This window comes from Haliotis cracherodii, unplaced genomic scaffold (genome assembly GCF_022045235.1).
Source record: "Haliotis cracherodii isolate W230 unplaced genomic scaffold, xgHalCrac1.p SCAF_6, whole genome shotgun sequence".
Taxonomy (NCBI): Eukaryota; Metazoa; Mollusca; class Gastropoda; order Lepetellida; family Haliotidae; genus Haliotis; species Haliotis cracherodii.
This window is the reverse complement of record NW_027266319.1, coordinates 21,023,075-21,037,698: the sequence shown is the minus strand read 5'-3', so window position 1 is coordinate 21,037,698 and position 14,624 is coordinate 21,023,075. Positions and strand designations below refer to the sequence as shown.

At 41.1% G+C, this 14,624-nt stretch overlaps 1 protein-coding gene across 1 annotated transcript; it reads left to right on the top strand.

Annotated features, from left to right (window-relative positions):
• The first annotated feature begins 2,667 nt into the window (after positions 1-2,667).
• LOC139445743 (mitochondrial-processing peptidase subunit beta-like) lies at positions 2,668-13,007 on the top strand. The gene is made up of 14 exons (XM_071226946.1): positions 2,668-2,753; positions 4,397-4,549; positions 5,147-5,233; positions 6,748-6,877; positions 7,374-7,465; positions 7,856-7,962; positions 8,719-8,798; positions 9,194-9,306; positions 10,041-10,279; positions 10,695-10,760; positions 11,238-11,354; positions 11,830-11,887; positions 12,148-12,223; positions 12,647-13,007. Exons 1-14 carry the CDS (start codon positions 2,691-2,693, stop codon positions 12,709-12,711), a joined length of 1,446 nt encoding a protein of 481 aa, XP_071083047.1. The 5' UTR covers positions 2,668-2,690; the 3' UTR covers positions 12,712-13,007.
• Positions 13,008-14,624: the final 1,617 nt, after the last annotated feature.

Below are 14,624 nucleotides of genomic sequence, written 5' to 3'. Positions count from 1 at the left end.
TCGGGTAATAGGGGTCGGGTACCCGGGTAGTATTGTCCCAGCCCTAGTATCAGGGTAAGGTCGGGTAATAGGGGTCGGGTACCCGGGTAGTATTGTCCCAGCCCTAGTATCAGGGTAAGGTCAGGTAATAGGGGTCGGGTACCCGGGTAGTATTGTCCCAGCCCTAGTATCAGGGTAAGGTCGGGTAATAGGGGTCGGGTACCCGGGTAGTATTGTCCCAGCCCTAGTATCAGGGTAAGGTCGGGTAATAGGGGTCGGGTACCCGGGTAGTATTGTCCCAGCCCTAGTATCAGGGTAAGGTCGGGTAATAGGGGTCGGGTACCCGGGTAGTATTGTCCGAGCCCTAGTATCAGGGTAAGGTCGGGTAATAGGGGTCGGGTACCCGGGTAGTATTGTCCCAGCCCTAGTATCAGGGTAAAGTCGGGTAATAGGGGTCGGGTACCCGGGTAGTATTGTCCGAGCCCTAGTATCAGGGTAAGGTCGGGTAATAGGGGTCGGGTACCCGGGTAGTATTGTCCCAGCCCTAGTATCAGGGTAAGGTCGGGTAAAAGGGGTCGGGTACCCGGGTAGTATTGTCCCAGCCCTAATATCAGGGTAAGGTCGGGTAATAGGGGTCGGGTACCCGGGTAGTATTGTCCCAGCCCTAGTATCAGGGTAAGGTCGGGTAATAGGGGTCGGGTACCCGGGTAGTATTGTCCCAGCCCTAGTATCAGGGTAAGGTTGGGTAATAGGGGTCGGGTACCCGGGTAGTATTGTCCCAGCCCTAGTATCAGGGTAAAGTCGGGTAATAGGGGTCGGGTACCCGGGTAGTATTGTCCCAGCCCTAGTATCAGGGTAAGGTTGGGTAATAGGGGTCGGGTACCCGGGTAGTATTGTCCCAGCCCTAGTATCAGGGTAAGGTCGGGTAAAAGGGGTCGGGTACCCGGGTAGTATTGTCCCAGCCCTAGTATCAGGGTAAGGTCTGGTAATAGGGGTCGGGTACCCGGGTAGTATTGTCCCAGCCTTAGTATCAGGGTAAGGTCGGGTAAAAGGGGTCGGGTACCCGGGTAGTATTGTCCCAGCCCTAGTATCAGGGTAAGGTCGGGTAATAGGGGTCGGGTACCCGGGTAGTATTGTCCCAGCCCTAGTATCAGGGTAAGGTCGGGTAAAAGGGGTCGGGTACCCGGGTAGTATTGTTCGAACCCTAGTATCAGGGTAAAGTCGGGTAATAGGGGTCGGGTACCCGGGTAGTATTGTCCGAGCCCTAGTATCAGGGTAAAGTCGGGTAATAGGGGTCGGGTACCCGGGTAGTATTGTCCGAGCCCTAGTATCAGGGTAAGGTCGGGTAAAAGGGGTCGGGTACCCGGGTAGTATTGTCCCAGCCCTAGTATCAGGGTAAGGTCGGGTAAAATGGGTCGGGTACACGGGTAGTATTGTCCCAGCCCTAGTATCAGGGTAAGGTCGGGTAATAGGGGTCGGGTACCCGGGTAGTATTGTCAGGGCCCTAGTATCAGGGTAAGGTCGGGTAATAGGGGTCGGGTACCCGGGTAGTATTGTCCCAGCCCTAGTATCAGGGTAAGGTCGGGTAAAAGGGGTCGGGTACCCGGGTAGTATTGTCCCAGCCCTAGTATCAGGGTAAGGTCGGATAATAGGGATCGGGTACCCGGGTAGTATTGTCAGGGCCCTTGTATCAGGGTAAGGTCGGGTAATAGGGGTCGGGTACCCGGGTAGTATTGTCCCAGCCCTAGCTGTATCACTATAGTTTTGGTACTGTCTTGAAAAAGTCTTGTAATGATAAAGCAGACTATCACTTTCTATGAATATGTGAATTGAGCATCTTCTACAGTTTTCATAAGTCTATCTGGAATTATATTTATTAAAAAAATGCCATTTCGAGGGACAAACATTGCAGTTTTTCGCGTTCCTCTATTTGATAGTTGTTTTGACGTTTAGTCGCATCAGTATTAGCATCTATCTCATCTTTGTTTAACGTGTCTCTTATGCCTGAAGATGTATTCTATTTTTAGTAGTTTGGCCTTGTCGATGAAAAGGCTTATTTCATAGTAGATTCTATCTAGATCTATCAAGCAAACATCTGTGGGACCGTGTGTCTTTCTCTCACACCAAACTAAAACCCTTTTGACACAGTTATATAATCATACTCAAAGCCATTGTCAATATATAAGAAAAGCATACGGCCATACATATAAAAAACACTTGATGGTTTTACTAACAAAATTCGTCTGCTAGAACTAGCACCTGCCTTCCAAGGGCACATAACTCTGACGAAGAATAGAATCGCTTTGGATAGCTATAAAGAAAGGATCTATTATTACGAAGTGGGATGGAACTGTGAATGTTATTTAAAACACAAAATGTGATGAAAAAATCGAAAAATATAATGTTATAATAATCATAGACAGATAAGACATGTAAATGGATGAACTATCAATTAGTTCTACATAATTAAGAAAAAATGCAACTGACATTAACGTAATTGCAAGAGTTCCTTCGTAAACAAATAGCACACCTGTATGTAAAATCATATTAGTTCCCACTTATTGGGTATTGCCCATTTTATTGTTATTGCTGTCGGTGTGGTTATGCTTTGGTGCCCTTTCTTGATTGGTTGGTGTTTTCGTTTCATATGTGAGAATACTTTTAGCAAAACTCTCTTTGCGCATGCCCTTTCGACGTTTTCGCCGGTCAAGATGGCGACTCATCTGTTGAAGGTCACGAATACACTGACAAAAGTGTTGCCGAAGACATCAAGGGTAATAAATTAAGCCAGAATATAGTCATACTGAAAGCATAAGCATAAATCTATTTATCTGTATCCTGAGACAATAGGATCACTGCCATTATGTGTGAAACGTTTTGCATGTCCTTTTCACCTCTCGTGGTTATGTATCTAACAACTTTCAAAACGCATGATCTTGCGACTTTGGATACAAAACTACAAATGTTCCGACATAAACATGATTGCTAATGTATGAATTGCGAACGTCTGAAATGTTCGTCGAAGTTAGAATTTTTTTTTCAGTATTATTTTGTGTCAATATCTTAACGACAGCTTAACACCAAACATTTGCGAAAGTTATGCAAAACTCAGCAAGTATCCTAAGTTCGTGACGTTATGTGTACACGCGCTTTTGACTATTTTTTTGTATATGGAGAACGTCACAAAGATATATGTTGAGCTTTTTCAGAACCAGTTCTGTCACTTGTATTGTGAATCGACCGTAAAATTGACTGATACTGAACTGACAAAATACTAGCTAGGTTTTGTATTGAACTGATGTAATATGAATATGTTTATAGCAGTGCAGACTGGTTGGTAAAATTTGGAATCGGTTGGGATTTTAGCAATGTCATCAGTCATTGGTCATATATGCTTTTACAGGGATTTGCCTAGGTTATTTATTTTGGGGGCCAGGGGACTCAAGCCTTTACTTGTAGTTGTCACAAACTTCAAAATCTGGCCGCCAGAGAAATACAACATATTGAAAACAGTACTACATAACATTGCACATGCTTAGAGGCCATTAGTAAAACGGTTGATGAGGTAGCCTAGTGGTTAAAGTGTTTGCTCGTCACGCTGAAGGCCCTGTGTAGATTCCACCTTGGTACAATGGTTGAACTTTGAAGCCCATTTCTGGTGGCCCCCTCCATGATATTGCTGGACTATTGCGATATGAAGATCAAGCCAGTATCCCAAAGCCCAAGTCTTGTAAAATTCTGTTCAGTTTAGTAAGATCAGCTTATACATGATAACACTAACCATGCAAAAAGTAAAATAATACTTAAAATGACATTGAATGCCTCAAATGTTTTGGCACAGGCGTAGATTGTGAACAGAAACATTCAGCTGTATATTGTATTTTTGTAACTAAATATGAATGAAAATATATTGAACTTTAAGTGGTACCAAATTATGAAATACCAGCATTCGTTCATCATACAGACAAGTATTATGTGAATCAAACTCACAGGTCACGGGTCAAGTTCCCTGTAACCTGTTGTCAGTTATTTATTTTATTTTATTTTTCCAGGGGTAAAATTGCCCTGACTCCGAGGCATTTGAAGCATTGGCTGTAGCGCATGCCATCCATGAATTTATATCATATGTAATGTTGGTGGAATATTGCTAAACATGCTTAAAGCGTACCGACTGAAGTATGTTGTTAATAATGCCAGTAGTGCCTATATGTACAGTTAACATGGTTAACAGTAGTGTATCGGTTGATGTCAGATTTCATGGGAAAGACTTGATGAGATCACACAAATAATGTTCACCTCTTTTCTTTGAAACATGTTAAACTGAATAATGTATTATAAATTTATCGGTAGTATTTTTCTTTTTAAAGTATAGATATCTGAGAAGATATGATTTATTTTACATGGTTCCTTTTTGCAGGTGCAATGTGCTTTCTTCATCAACAAGAGATGGATGTCAGCTAAGGCGGCAACCTATGAACAGACAATATTAAATGTTCCAGAAACAAGGGTGACAACTCTTGACAATGGCCTACGAGTGGCAACTGAAGACTCTGGAATTCCAACATGTACTGTAAGTAGTTACTGTCGTTTGTTCAAGATTTCATTCAATATTGCCCAATAAGGGGTTTCAGAGCAAATAAGTACTCTTATAAGTTCAAGATTTTTAGTAAAATCGAAATAGTGTTAACATTGTGTGGTGGTTTGATGGGAACAAATCTACCACTGCTTGGACAGTTGGAGTAAAGGTGAATCTATAAATAGTATTTGAGCAAACCATGGCAAACAATTACCATGTTTACATGTAATCGAACATGAACCAATTGGTCCAGTTCAGACAGGTAACAGTTTGTGATTATTGTTTCATAACATGCAAAAGAGTAATTATCAAACTCAGCGTAAGTAAAAAAAATGCTGCAAACCAGAATTTAGTTCTTTCTTTTTTCACATACATGATTTTGGGGGATCAGCTGATCCATAGGACAAATGGTACAAACACCTACAATTTTTAGGTTATCATACAACATATGCTATAGATTTCATACACATATAATAAATATAGCAATTTTGTTTTGCATATGCTGGCTACATGTATATATATTTACAGTGTGATGTGCATGCAGTTACCTCTCATGATTTTACTACGATCTCAGTGTTGTTTCTGTTTCAGGTTGGATTGTGGATAGATGCTGGAAGCAGGTTTGAAAATCAGAAGAACAATGGTGTTGCACATTTCCTTGAACACATGGCATTTAAGGTAAAAATTAGAGCACTGTGACTTGCAAATATTTCAGTGGGATGGTTTCATTGAATCTATATGATGGGTATTGTGTATACTACTCAAAGGAAGTTACAGAGCACCTGATTGTTTCATATGGCTGTAACAAAGCAGAACTTGAATCAACCCTACACCAGTACTCATTGTAGCCTCACATAACCAAGTAAGAACACGAAACCCACCCTATCATAGCTGGTAGATATTGCAACAGACAGCCTTCCAGTTGTGGTGTTTGTTTGCTTGTTTTTATCACCCTTAGGCAAGAGAGTTATCTGACTGTAAAAGTCTAGTTTCCACCCTTGTCAAAGTAGGCTGGACTTCAAGAGTTCTATTTTGGCTGGACTAATGAGTATTTGCATAGTCCAATCAAAATTGTGTAATGAAATCAACGTCAGTTCTTAAACAACATGGATTTCAACGTGCAGATTTCGGTCAAATGCAGGATTTACAAAGATGTGTACTGTCAACTGGGTGTCAAAAGATATTTTCCAAATCTTCTCATGTTTTTAATCAAGATGCTCATGTGATTTGATGCACTTCGCTAAGTAAATAGATCAGATCATCTGGACTGGGCCCTGCCATTCTATTTGAAGCAAATGCAAGTGATACGAGAGGTGGAATCTGATTGGTCAATATGAGCATGATGAGGTCCAGCCAAATTATGTGAAAGAGCGTGCCAAAGACAGCTCTGCTGTCATAATGGACGATACATCATCCTGGACCGACCATATTTTCCAAGGGCATTGGTTGGCTTTATTTCTTTGGTGGCTTTTTGTCCAAAACATTCCCATTATAATCAGATCTTAGTTCTCGCTACCGCAAACATGGCAAGAGAAAGATCTGAGGACGTTCCATTACGGGTCACGTCAGCACGACCTTTCATCCAACCAATCAGAGCATTGCTTACCAGAAAGTGACAGTCGGAATGTGTTCTCTAATCATGCAACCTCGAAATATTTAACAGAGGATACTCCAAACGACAGTTACGGGTTTTATGATTATATCCAAACAATCTAGGCCATCTATAAGCCATTTCAGAATATTGTTTTGGTCAGTTTTAAACTTTTTAATCGAGAATGTGTGAAAATATGTTTTCGAAGCATTGTCGCCAGTTTGAAACTAGTGCCGTAAAGCTCGAGATAGCTGCCTTCTGATTGGCAGAAAGACATTCTCAAATGACGATTTCTTGTCAGTCATTTCATTTGTCGGTCAATGTTCGCAAAAGGTCGTTCTGGCGTGACCTGTAATGAGATGTCCTCAGATCTTTTGTTAGCGGTAGTGAAAACTAAGATCTGATTTTAATGAGATTGTGTCCAAAATGGCTTTTGAGTGACTTTTGAATGTGCATTGAGTACAAGAATATCAAATTCAGTCTTGGGAAAAGTGATCCCACTATTATCATGATTATGTCAGAAGTAGACCTGTAGGGCCCTTCCTTTGTGTCAACTTGAATGTACACTGGCAGGTCAGTATATGGAGCCATATTGTTCCAGGGAACACAGAAGCGATCACAGACTGATCTGGAACTGGAAGTAGAAAACATGGGAGCTCACCTGAACGCTTATACCTCCCGTGAACAGACTGTGTATTATGCCAAATGTTTCTCACAAGACATGAACAAGGGTAGGTATTCTCTGCAGCTGACTAGTTCTATGTTATCATGGTTATGCTCTACTAGGAGGTACCCGTGAAGATCCCTGTTAGAATAGGTCTTCAGCAACCCATGCTTGCAGTAAAGGGTGACTATGCTTGTAGTAAGAGGCGACTAATGGGATTGGGTGGTCAGGCTTGCTGACATGGTTCATGCATGTCATTGTATCCCAATTGTGTGGATCGGTGCTCATGTCAACCACTGGATTGTCTGGTCCAGATGTGATTATATTCAGACTGAGGTCATATAGCTGGAATATTGCTGATTGCTGTGTTAAACAACAAACAAACAAACAAACTGGGAGTTAGTTACCATGGTTACAGTGTTACATGGTTTTGTGAGTATTTGGGAGATCACATGTGGATATGACACACTTATTTTTGGTTTCAGTATTTTGACATTGGAGGTACATAAATTTTAAAGGATCTTCAACTTGCACAGATTGTAGACAGCTTTGTTGTGTTTCAGCTGTGGACATTTTGTCTGACATCATTCAGAACAGCACTCTGGGAGAGCAGGAGATTGAGAGAGAAAGGGGCGTCATCCTCAGGGAAATGCAGGTGTGTAGAGTGATCATGGTAACACAGACTCTGTTCTTTGCATCACTGTACATAGTTACAATGTGTGGTGCCCATTTCTGTTTTCCCCCGTTGTGATATAGCCGGAATATTTCTTAAAGTGAAATCAACATTCTCACTATCTCTCTTCTATCCAGGGGCGGTCGGGTAGACTAGTGGTTTAAGCTTTCGTCGTTATGACGAAGACCCGGGTTCGATTCCCGACATAGGTACAATGTGTGAAGCCCATTTCTGGTGTCCCCCACCGTGATATTGCTGGATTATTGCTAAAAGCGGCGTAAAACCATACTCATTCACTCACTCACTCACTCGCTCACTTCTATCCAGCAACTGTAAGACCATGCCTATCATGCTTCTGTGTTTCATCACCAGGAAGTTGAAACCAATCTGCAGGAAGTTGTGTTTGACCACCTGCATGCCACAGCTTACCAGGGAACCGCTCTGGGCAGAACCATCCTCGGGCCCACAGAGAACATCCAGTAAGTCACAGGACACAAAATAGTTGATATTGTCTGGACAGTAGGGAATATTATGGTAAGTGAGGAGACTTGGTATGGTTTGATTCTCAATGTAATGTAATTAAAACACCTCTTAAATATTGAATGCAGTGGGGTTTGTGTAGAAGTGCCAAATGTGTAAGAACTTTGTGTACAAATGTTTCAGTTTCCTTTGGGTTTCTTTTTCAAGCTCTAGGCAACTCCTGTGAAATTATGTTCTCTGTGCAGAGTAGTGTCACTTGGGAACACTAGAAACCTATAATCATGGGTTTGAATCCAGTTTGACCTTGATTATGTTTCTAGGTTTTGTCAGCACCATACCCATGCTCGTGGGTTTCACCAAAGTCGTAAATATCTGAAACCTGCATCACTTTGGGCTTTCCACCTACATAAAAGTGATACATTGTGAAGTAACTAGAATACTGTTCAAAGTGGCATTAAACCCAACTTACTCAGAATATTGTACCAGAATGAACTCATCCTGCCTGGAAATGTTTCTATACCTTCTGATGTATATGATGTCAAAGTCCATGTCCAGGAGTCCTTGTTGACCTTGACCTCAGTTTACGTCCTTTTTTGTGTTTGTGTTGAAGAATGTGTGTTTCCATTTTGACCATGACCTCAGTACACAGCCATCGGTGTTGCCTGTGTTTATGGATGTGTAGGTTTCCATGCTGACTCTGAAGTCACTGTACAAGCACTGGTGTTGGCTGTACTGACAAATGTGTATGTGTTTAGATCCATCAAGCGTGGGGACCTCGTTGAGTACATCAACTCTCACTACAAGGGACCTCGCATTGTGCTGTCAGCTGCAGGAGGTGAGGACTTGTAGAGGTGCTGTGTGCATGGAGCTGTCAGTGTGGGCTTCAGACAGGTGGTGGTGTTGTGCTAAATCCAGGTGTTGATGTACTCTCACTCACTCACTCTCACACTCTCTCACACACACACGCAGGCACACACACGGCACATGTGGGGCTACTATAAGTACTGGTGTTGGGTTGATTCAAGTGCTGTGTTATCAGACCTATCAACTATTGCTGTAAGACTAAGAACTATATCGATTTCTCTTCTATATTCTACATTCTTTCTTTGTCAATATTTGTCACCTGTAAAAGTTAATGTCTTCCGATTCTACCAACTTCCTTATGTGAATAAAGATGAACTTTGGATTTGTTTTAAATCAAGATGTTCACATGTTGAGGAATTGTTTCAGGTGTAAATCATGATTCACTGGTCAACATCGCGAAGCAGCATTTCGGCTCCATTGGTACTAACTATGAGGGGGAGATTCCTCTTCTACCACCATGCAGATTCACCGGCAGCGAGGTGAGGCTACTTCTTACGTATCTTGATGTGTCTTGATGTATCTTGCAACAGAAGTATTGCTTTTGTCCAACAATGTATCTCAGCATTAAGTATGCAAGTACAGTATCTATAGCCAAAAAACAATAACTGGATGCAGTGTTAAAATCAAAATTACACATTGTCGTTTTCAGATTTTTAATTGAATAAGGAATTTCTTATCCTTTTGCATTCATTCTTCTTGATATTTGTGTTTTCTTTGCCTCCCAACACTTAATGACTAATCAATACTGCACGGGTCTGTATACACCATGTCCTTCTTCACCCATGAATCCATATGGATGACAGGTGGTATACTAGCAACTCATGTTTATTTTAAGTTGAGCCATGAAATTAGGCTGTGTATATCTCATGGAAATTAAATGATCCCTCCTACATTCAGGGATTTTGAGTAAACCCTTCCTTTGTCTGATTTTGAAGCAATATGTAGAGAAGACTGCAGCAAGGGTTGCACATATCGCACAAGAAATATTGTGTGTGTGTGATCATTGACCAGACACTCGCTGATTCGTTGGTTAAAAATACTAACTACACGACATTGTGGTCATGTGTATTCACAGAAGATGTAGGAACGTAATGTATGCCAACCCATGAAGTATTAACAACAAAGTCTTACAGAACACTTAGTGTAAGGTTATTTGTTGAATGCAAGTTTCCTGGTATCCATATTAAACTTCCACATACATTCCTGTACATAGATCCTTGTCCGAGATGACAGCATGCCCCTGGCTCACGTGGCCATTGCTGTCGAGGGCTGCGGGTGGTCAAACCCGGACAACATTGCCCTGATGGTGGCCAACACTCTCATCGGCAGCTGGGACCGATCCTTCGGAGGCGGCTCCAACCTCGCCAGCCCCCTGGCAGCCCACAGCGCCTCCGCAAACCTGTGTCATAGTTTCCAGTCATTTAACACATGCTACACAGACACCGGATTGTGGTGAGTGTCGGCATGATAATTTTCACTAGTCATTGGATATACCCATACATGTGTTTATAGCATAGAGTGTAGGTTAGGTAGGCACGGGTCACCAAGTCGTCTAAGGCCCCGCATTGGCTGTGCACCAGAAGTATGGGAGTTATGATCATCATAGAGCTTTAATCGCTTTGTGGAACTGGGCTTTGAATTCCGGTCCACCCCCAATTGTGTATCGAGGTTTGTCAGCACCATACCCATGCTAGTGGGTTTCACTATATTGGTACACGGCTAGCAGTCTAGTGCTATTTTCCATCCCTGTTAAAATTCAACTATGTTAACTGCACTGTTTTTCTTTTATTGTATTGAGTTTGCAGGACTCCCCATCATCCTATATCTCTTGCTATCAACATGATCAAGGAGTTGCTTGTGTTTTCAGGGGTCTGTACTATGTTTGCGAGCGTACACAAATTGAGGATATGCTGTTCAACGTACAGGGAGAATGGTATGTTCAAATTGTCTACATTATTTATTTCATGCTTTCATAACAATCCTACCCAAACTGAAACAAATTAATTAGGAGATAAACCTACTGTGTTCGAAAATCAGAGGTATGTTATACTGAATTGATGGCCTCTAAATTTTATTTGGAACCTAACAAGTTCTTGTCAAACACAGTACATTTATATACAATGACCAAATTGTATCCAATTAAATCATATTCATACCTTGTTTGTAGCAATTAATCAATCAGAATGAAGAAATTAACAGTCAAGGCTGAATTTTTCAGTATTCTGTATTCTTTTTGATGTTTCAATCATCATTATTATTACTTCAGTTGGCTATGAACAAGAACAGAAATGTTGAACTTCTTTCAGTAATGGTGAGCAATACCCATGCTTTTATTGTCATTCTTAATGAGAACCCAGCATAAATTTGAATAGGAAAGATACAATGACCATGTTGACTTTGTTCTATCCAGGATGAGACTGTGTTCCAATGTGACCGACTCTGAGGTTGAGAGGGCAAAGAACCTCCTGAAGACCAACATGCTCCTCCAGTTGGATGGCTCCACACCTATCTGTGAGGATATCGGGAGGTGAGGCTTCCTTCTTATCTTTGAGTTTAGTGGGGGAAGGATGAGATTAGCTTCATATCGGTGGGGGATGTCCCTACCTTGTCTGTGAGGACATTGGCAGTTGGTGAGACTTGCTTGGTACCTGGGAGGATATGAAGGGGAAAATCGGGAACATACAGGTGTGAGGGTAATTTTAAGCATTACAATCACTATCAAGTTAACGCTGTATAAGTTGTAGCAGTATCACGACATGTGGTTTTTGCATTCTGTGTTAGGTTTTAAGACATAGTATTTCATCATGAACCATTCAGATCTCATCATTCTGACATGAAAGTATGATAAATTATTTTATCAAGACCACATGAACCAATCAGATCTCATCATTCTGACATGAAAGTTTGATGAAATATTTTATCAAGATCACATGAACCAATCAGATCTCATCATTCTGACATGGAGGTATGATAAATGCTTGTGTTGTGCAATGTTTTTTCAGACAAATGCTGTGCTATGACAGGAGGATTCCACTTCCAGAGCTGGAAGCCAGGATAGAGGTGAGAGCATACATACCTTGTGGATGACTGTTATTTCATATATTAGTCACATTTATTTTACAAAACCCCTGATGCTCATACTTTCAAGCACTGGTGTACCTGACTTACAAGTATTTTCAGTCAGCCGTGATATAGCTTGAATTTTGCTAACTATAGCGTCAACACAACATTCTCTCTTTCTGAGCTCACCTGACTGAAAGTGAAGTGACTCGATGGTGAATTAATGTCCTCTCCAACATTTGTGTTTGTGTTGTTTCCAGGCCGTCAATGCCAATGTGGTGCGTGATGTGTGCATGAAGTACATCTATGACAAGTGTCCTGCTGTTGCTGCTGTCGGTATGTTTATGATTGCGATCAAAGTTGTCATGGCAAATAATGCATTGTTCTTCTGTAAGTTCTTTGGGGTGGTGGGGTAGCCCAGTGGTTAAAGCATTTGCTCGTCACACCGAAAGCCCAGGTTAAATCCCAAATGGTTGCAATGAGTGAAGCCCATTTGCATTGTCCCCCACTGATATTGCTGGAATATTGCTAAAAGCGGCGTAAAACCAAACTCACTCACTCTGTATTTTTTTCATGCTGTTTAATATCAATAACTGGTTTGTCTGGTCCAGATTGATTATCATCAATGTTGTCATATAGCTGGATGTTGAGTGCAGCATTGAGAAATTTCTTTTATTAATGGGTAGGAGATGAATTTTTCTGACGTGTTCTTGAGTATTGAATGTGGATGGTCACTCATTTCACTGTATTTTTCCCCAGGACCTATCGAGCAACTGCCTGACTACAACCGTATCCGAGCTGCCATGTACTGGCTGAGGTTATAACACAATTAGCTGTAGGACAAGCAAGATGAACTTTATCAGTGGTCTGTTCCTGTTGGACAGAGAATGGAGCTGTGTTTGTGCGAGATGGACATTTTATTTATGTGAATATTAAATTCTGATCATCTGTGAATAGCTGTGCGTGTTTCTGGCATCTCGTTGAAAAAAGATGTTAATAAAACTTATCCTGCAAACCAGTGGTTAGACTTTATCAAACGTGTTCGCTGTAATGCATCGAGGGGTAATGTTGGTATCAACACAACCTTGGTTTCTTAGGATAATAAACTCAAGATACATGACTTGTCTTCTGTGTTTTTTGGTTTTTTGTGACCATGGTAATCAACATCAACCAAATGTGTTGACAGCATCACAAGTCAAGTAGGTTGACAGCAACATTGACCATTGTTTAAAAGCAACATTGACAGCAACATTGACCATTGTTTAAAAGCAACATTGACAGCAACATTAACCATTGTTTAAAAGCATCATTGACCATTGTTTAAAAGCAACATTGACTGTGGTTGACAGCAACATTGACCATTGTTTAAAAGCAACATTGACCATTGTTTAAAAGCAACATTGACAGTGGTTGACAGCAACATTGAACAAGTAGCTTATACACCACTCAAAACAAGGTAATTTGACATAGAAAACAGAAATTTGAATTTCGAATCGCAAATTAGGTTGTATTTAGATTTCAAGCTCAAAACAAAGGTCAATGAAACTTTGCATCGCAATGTCGCCCAATTATACTGGGTTTCCTTTGTCATTGCATGTGCAATCTGTGTACTCCTTGAACGATTAGGACATACAAATCACTGCCATGATCTCTTGAAATTTCATCATGGTAAGACGTCAACAAAGCAATGTTGATATGGGCATATCGTCATGGCATTATGTCAGCACATGAAGAACCAAGTTAGAATAGGTCTTTAGCAACCCATGCTTGCCATGGTTTTTAAGAGGCGACTAACGTGACCGGGTGGTCAGACTCACTGACTTCGTTGATGCATGTCAATTACGTGGATCAATGCTCATGTCAGACTCTTATTACTTACAGACCTGAATGGAATATTGCTGAATGCAGCTTTAAACAACAACCAAAATCCCAGCTAGACATCTGAGACATGCTAATGGTATTCAGTTATAGGACCAGACCATATGGAATTGTTTGCGAGCCCACAATATTCAGTTTGGGTGGCAAGCAGTTAGACCATCTCTTCTCCAACATCATAGATCATCTTCAAGATGACAATGCTAGACCACATCATGCTTGGCTCGTGAATGATTTTCTCAACCAAAATAGCATTCAGCAAATGGAATGGCCTGCATACTCACCTGATATGGCGCCAATTGAGCAAGCATGGGACGAGTGAGAGACAATCATAGGCAGCCAGATGGTCTTCAAGAATTGGCCCCAAGAGTGGCAGGCTGTTCCTATGTTCTTTCAACATCTGATTGACAGCAAGCCTCAACAGTGTGTCAACTGTTTATGAGCACGAGGTGGTTTATTCGTTATTGACAAAGTGATCGTGTGTAACAGTTCTCTTTGACACTCAATGCTGACGTATTATCTGAGACTTTCATGTTTTACGAATACATTGTAATGTAAAATATCAACCAATTATGTGACCCTTAACTTATTTTGAGTAGTATAGATAGTAGGTTGACAGCAACATGGCCGAGTTGTTGATAACATCACAGCAAAGGTGGTTTACAGCAACATTTCAGCTTCATCGGTCCTATGGTTCCAAGTATGTTTTGATAACAAATATATTGACATAACTCAATAAAGGTTATAATTTCGAAGGCTTGCCAAAGAGTTTTTTTTAAACTTTAATCCATATTTGATGTCAATAGACATGAGTGATATTCAATTCTTCATCCAAAATCATTCTTTTCCAGTTTGTAAACAC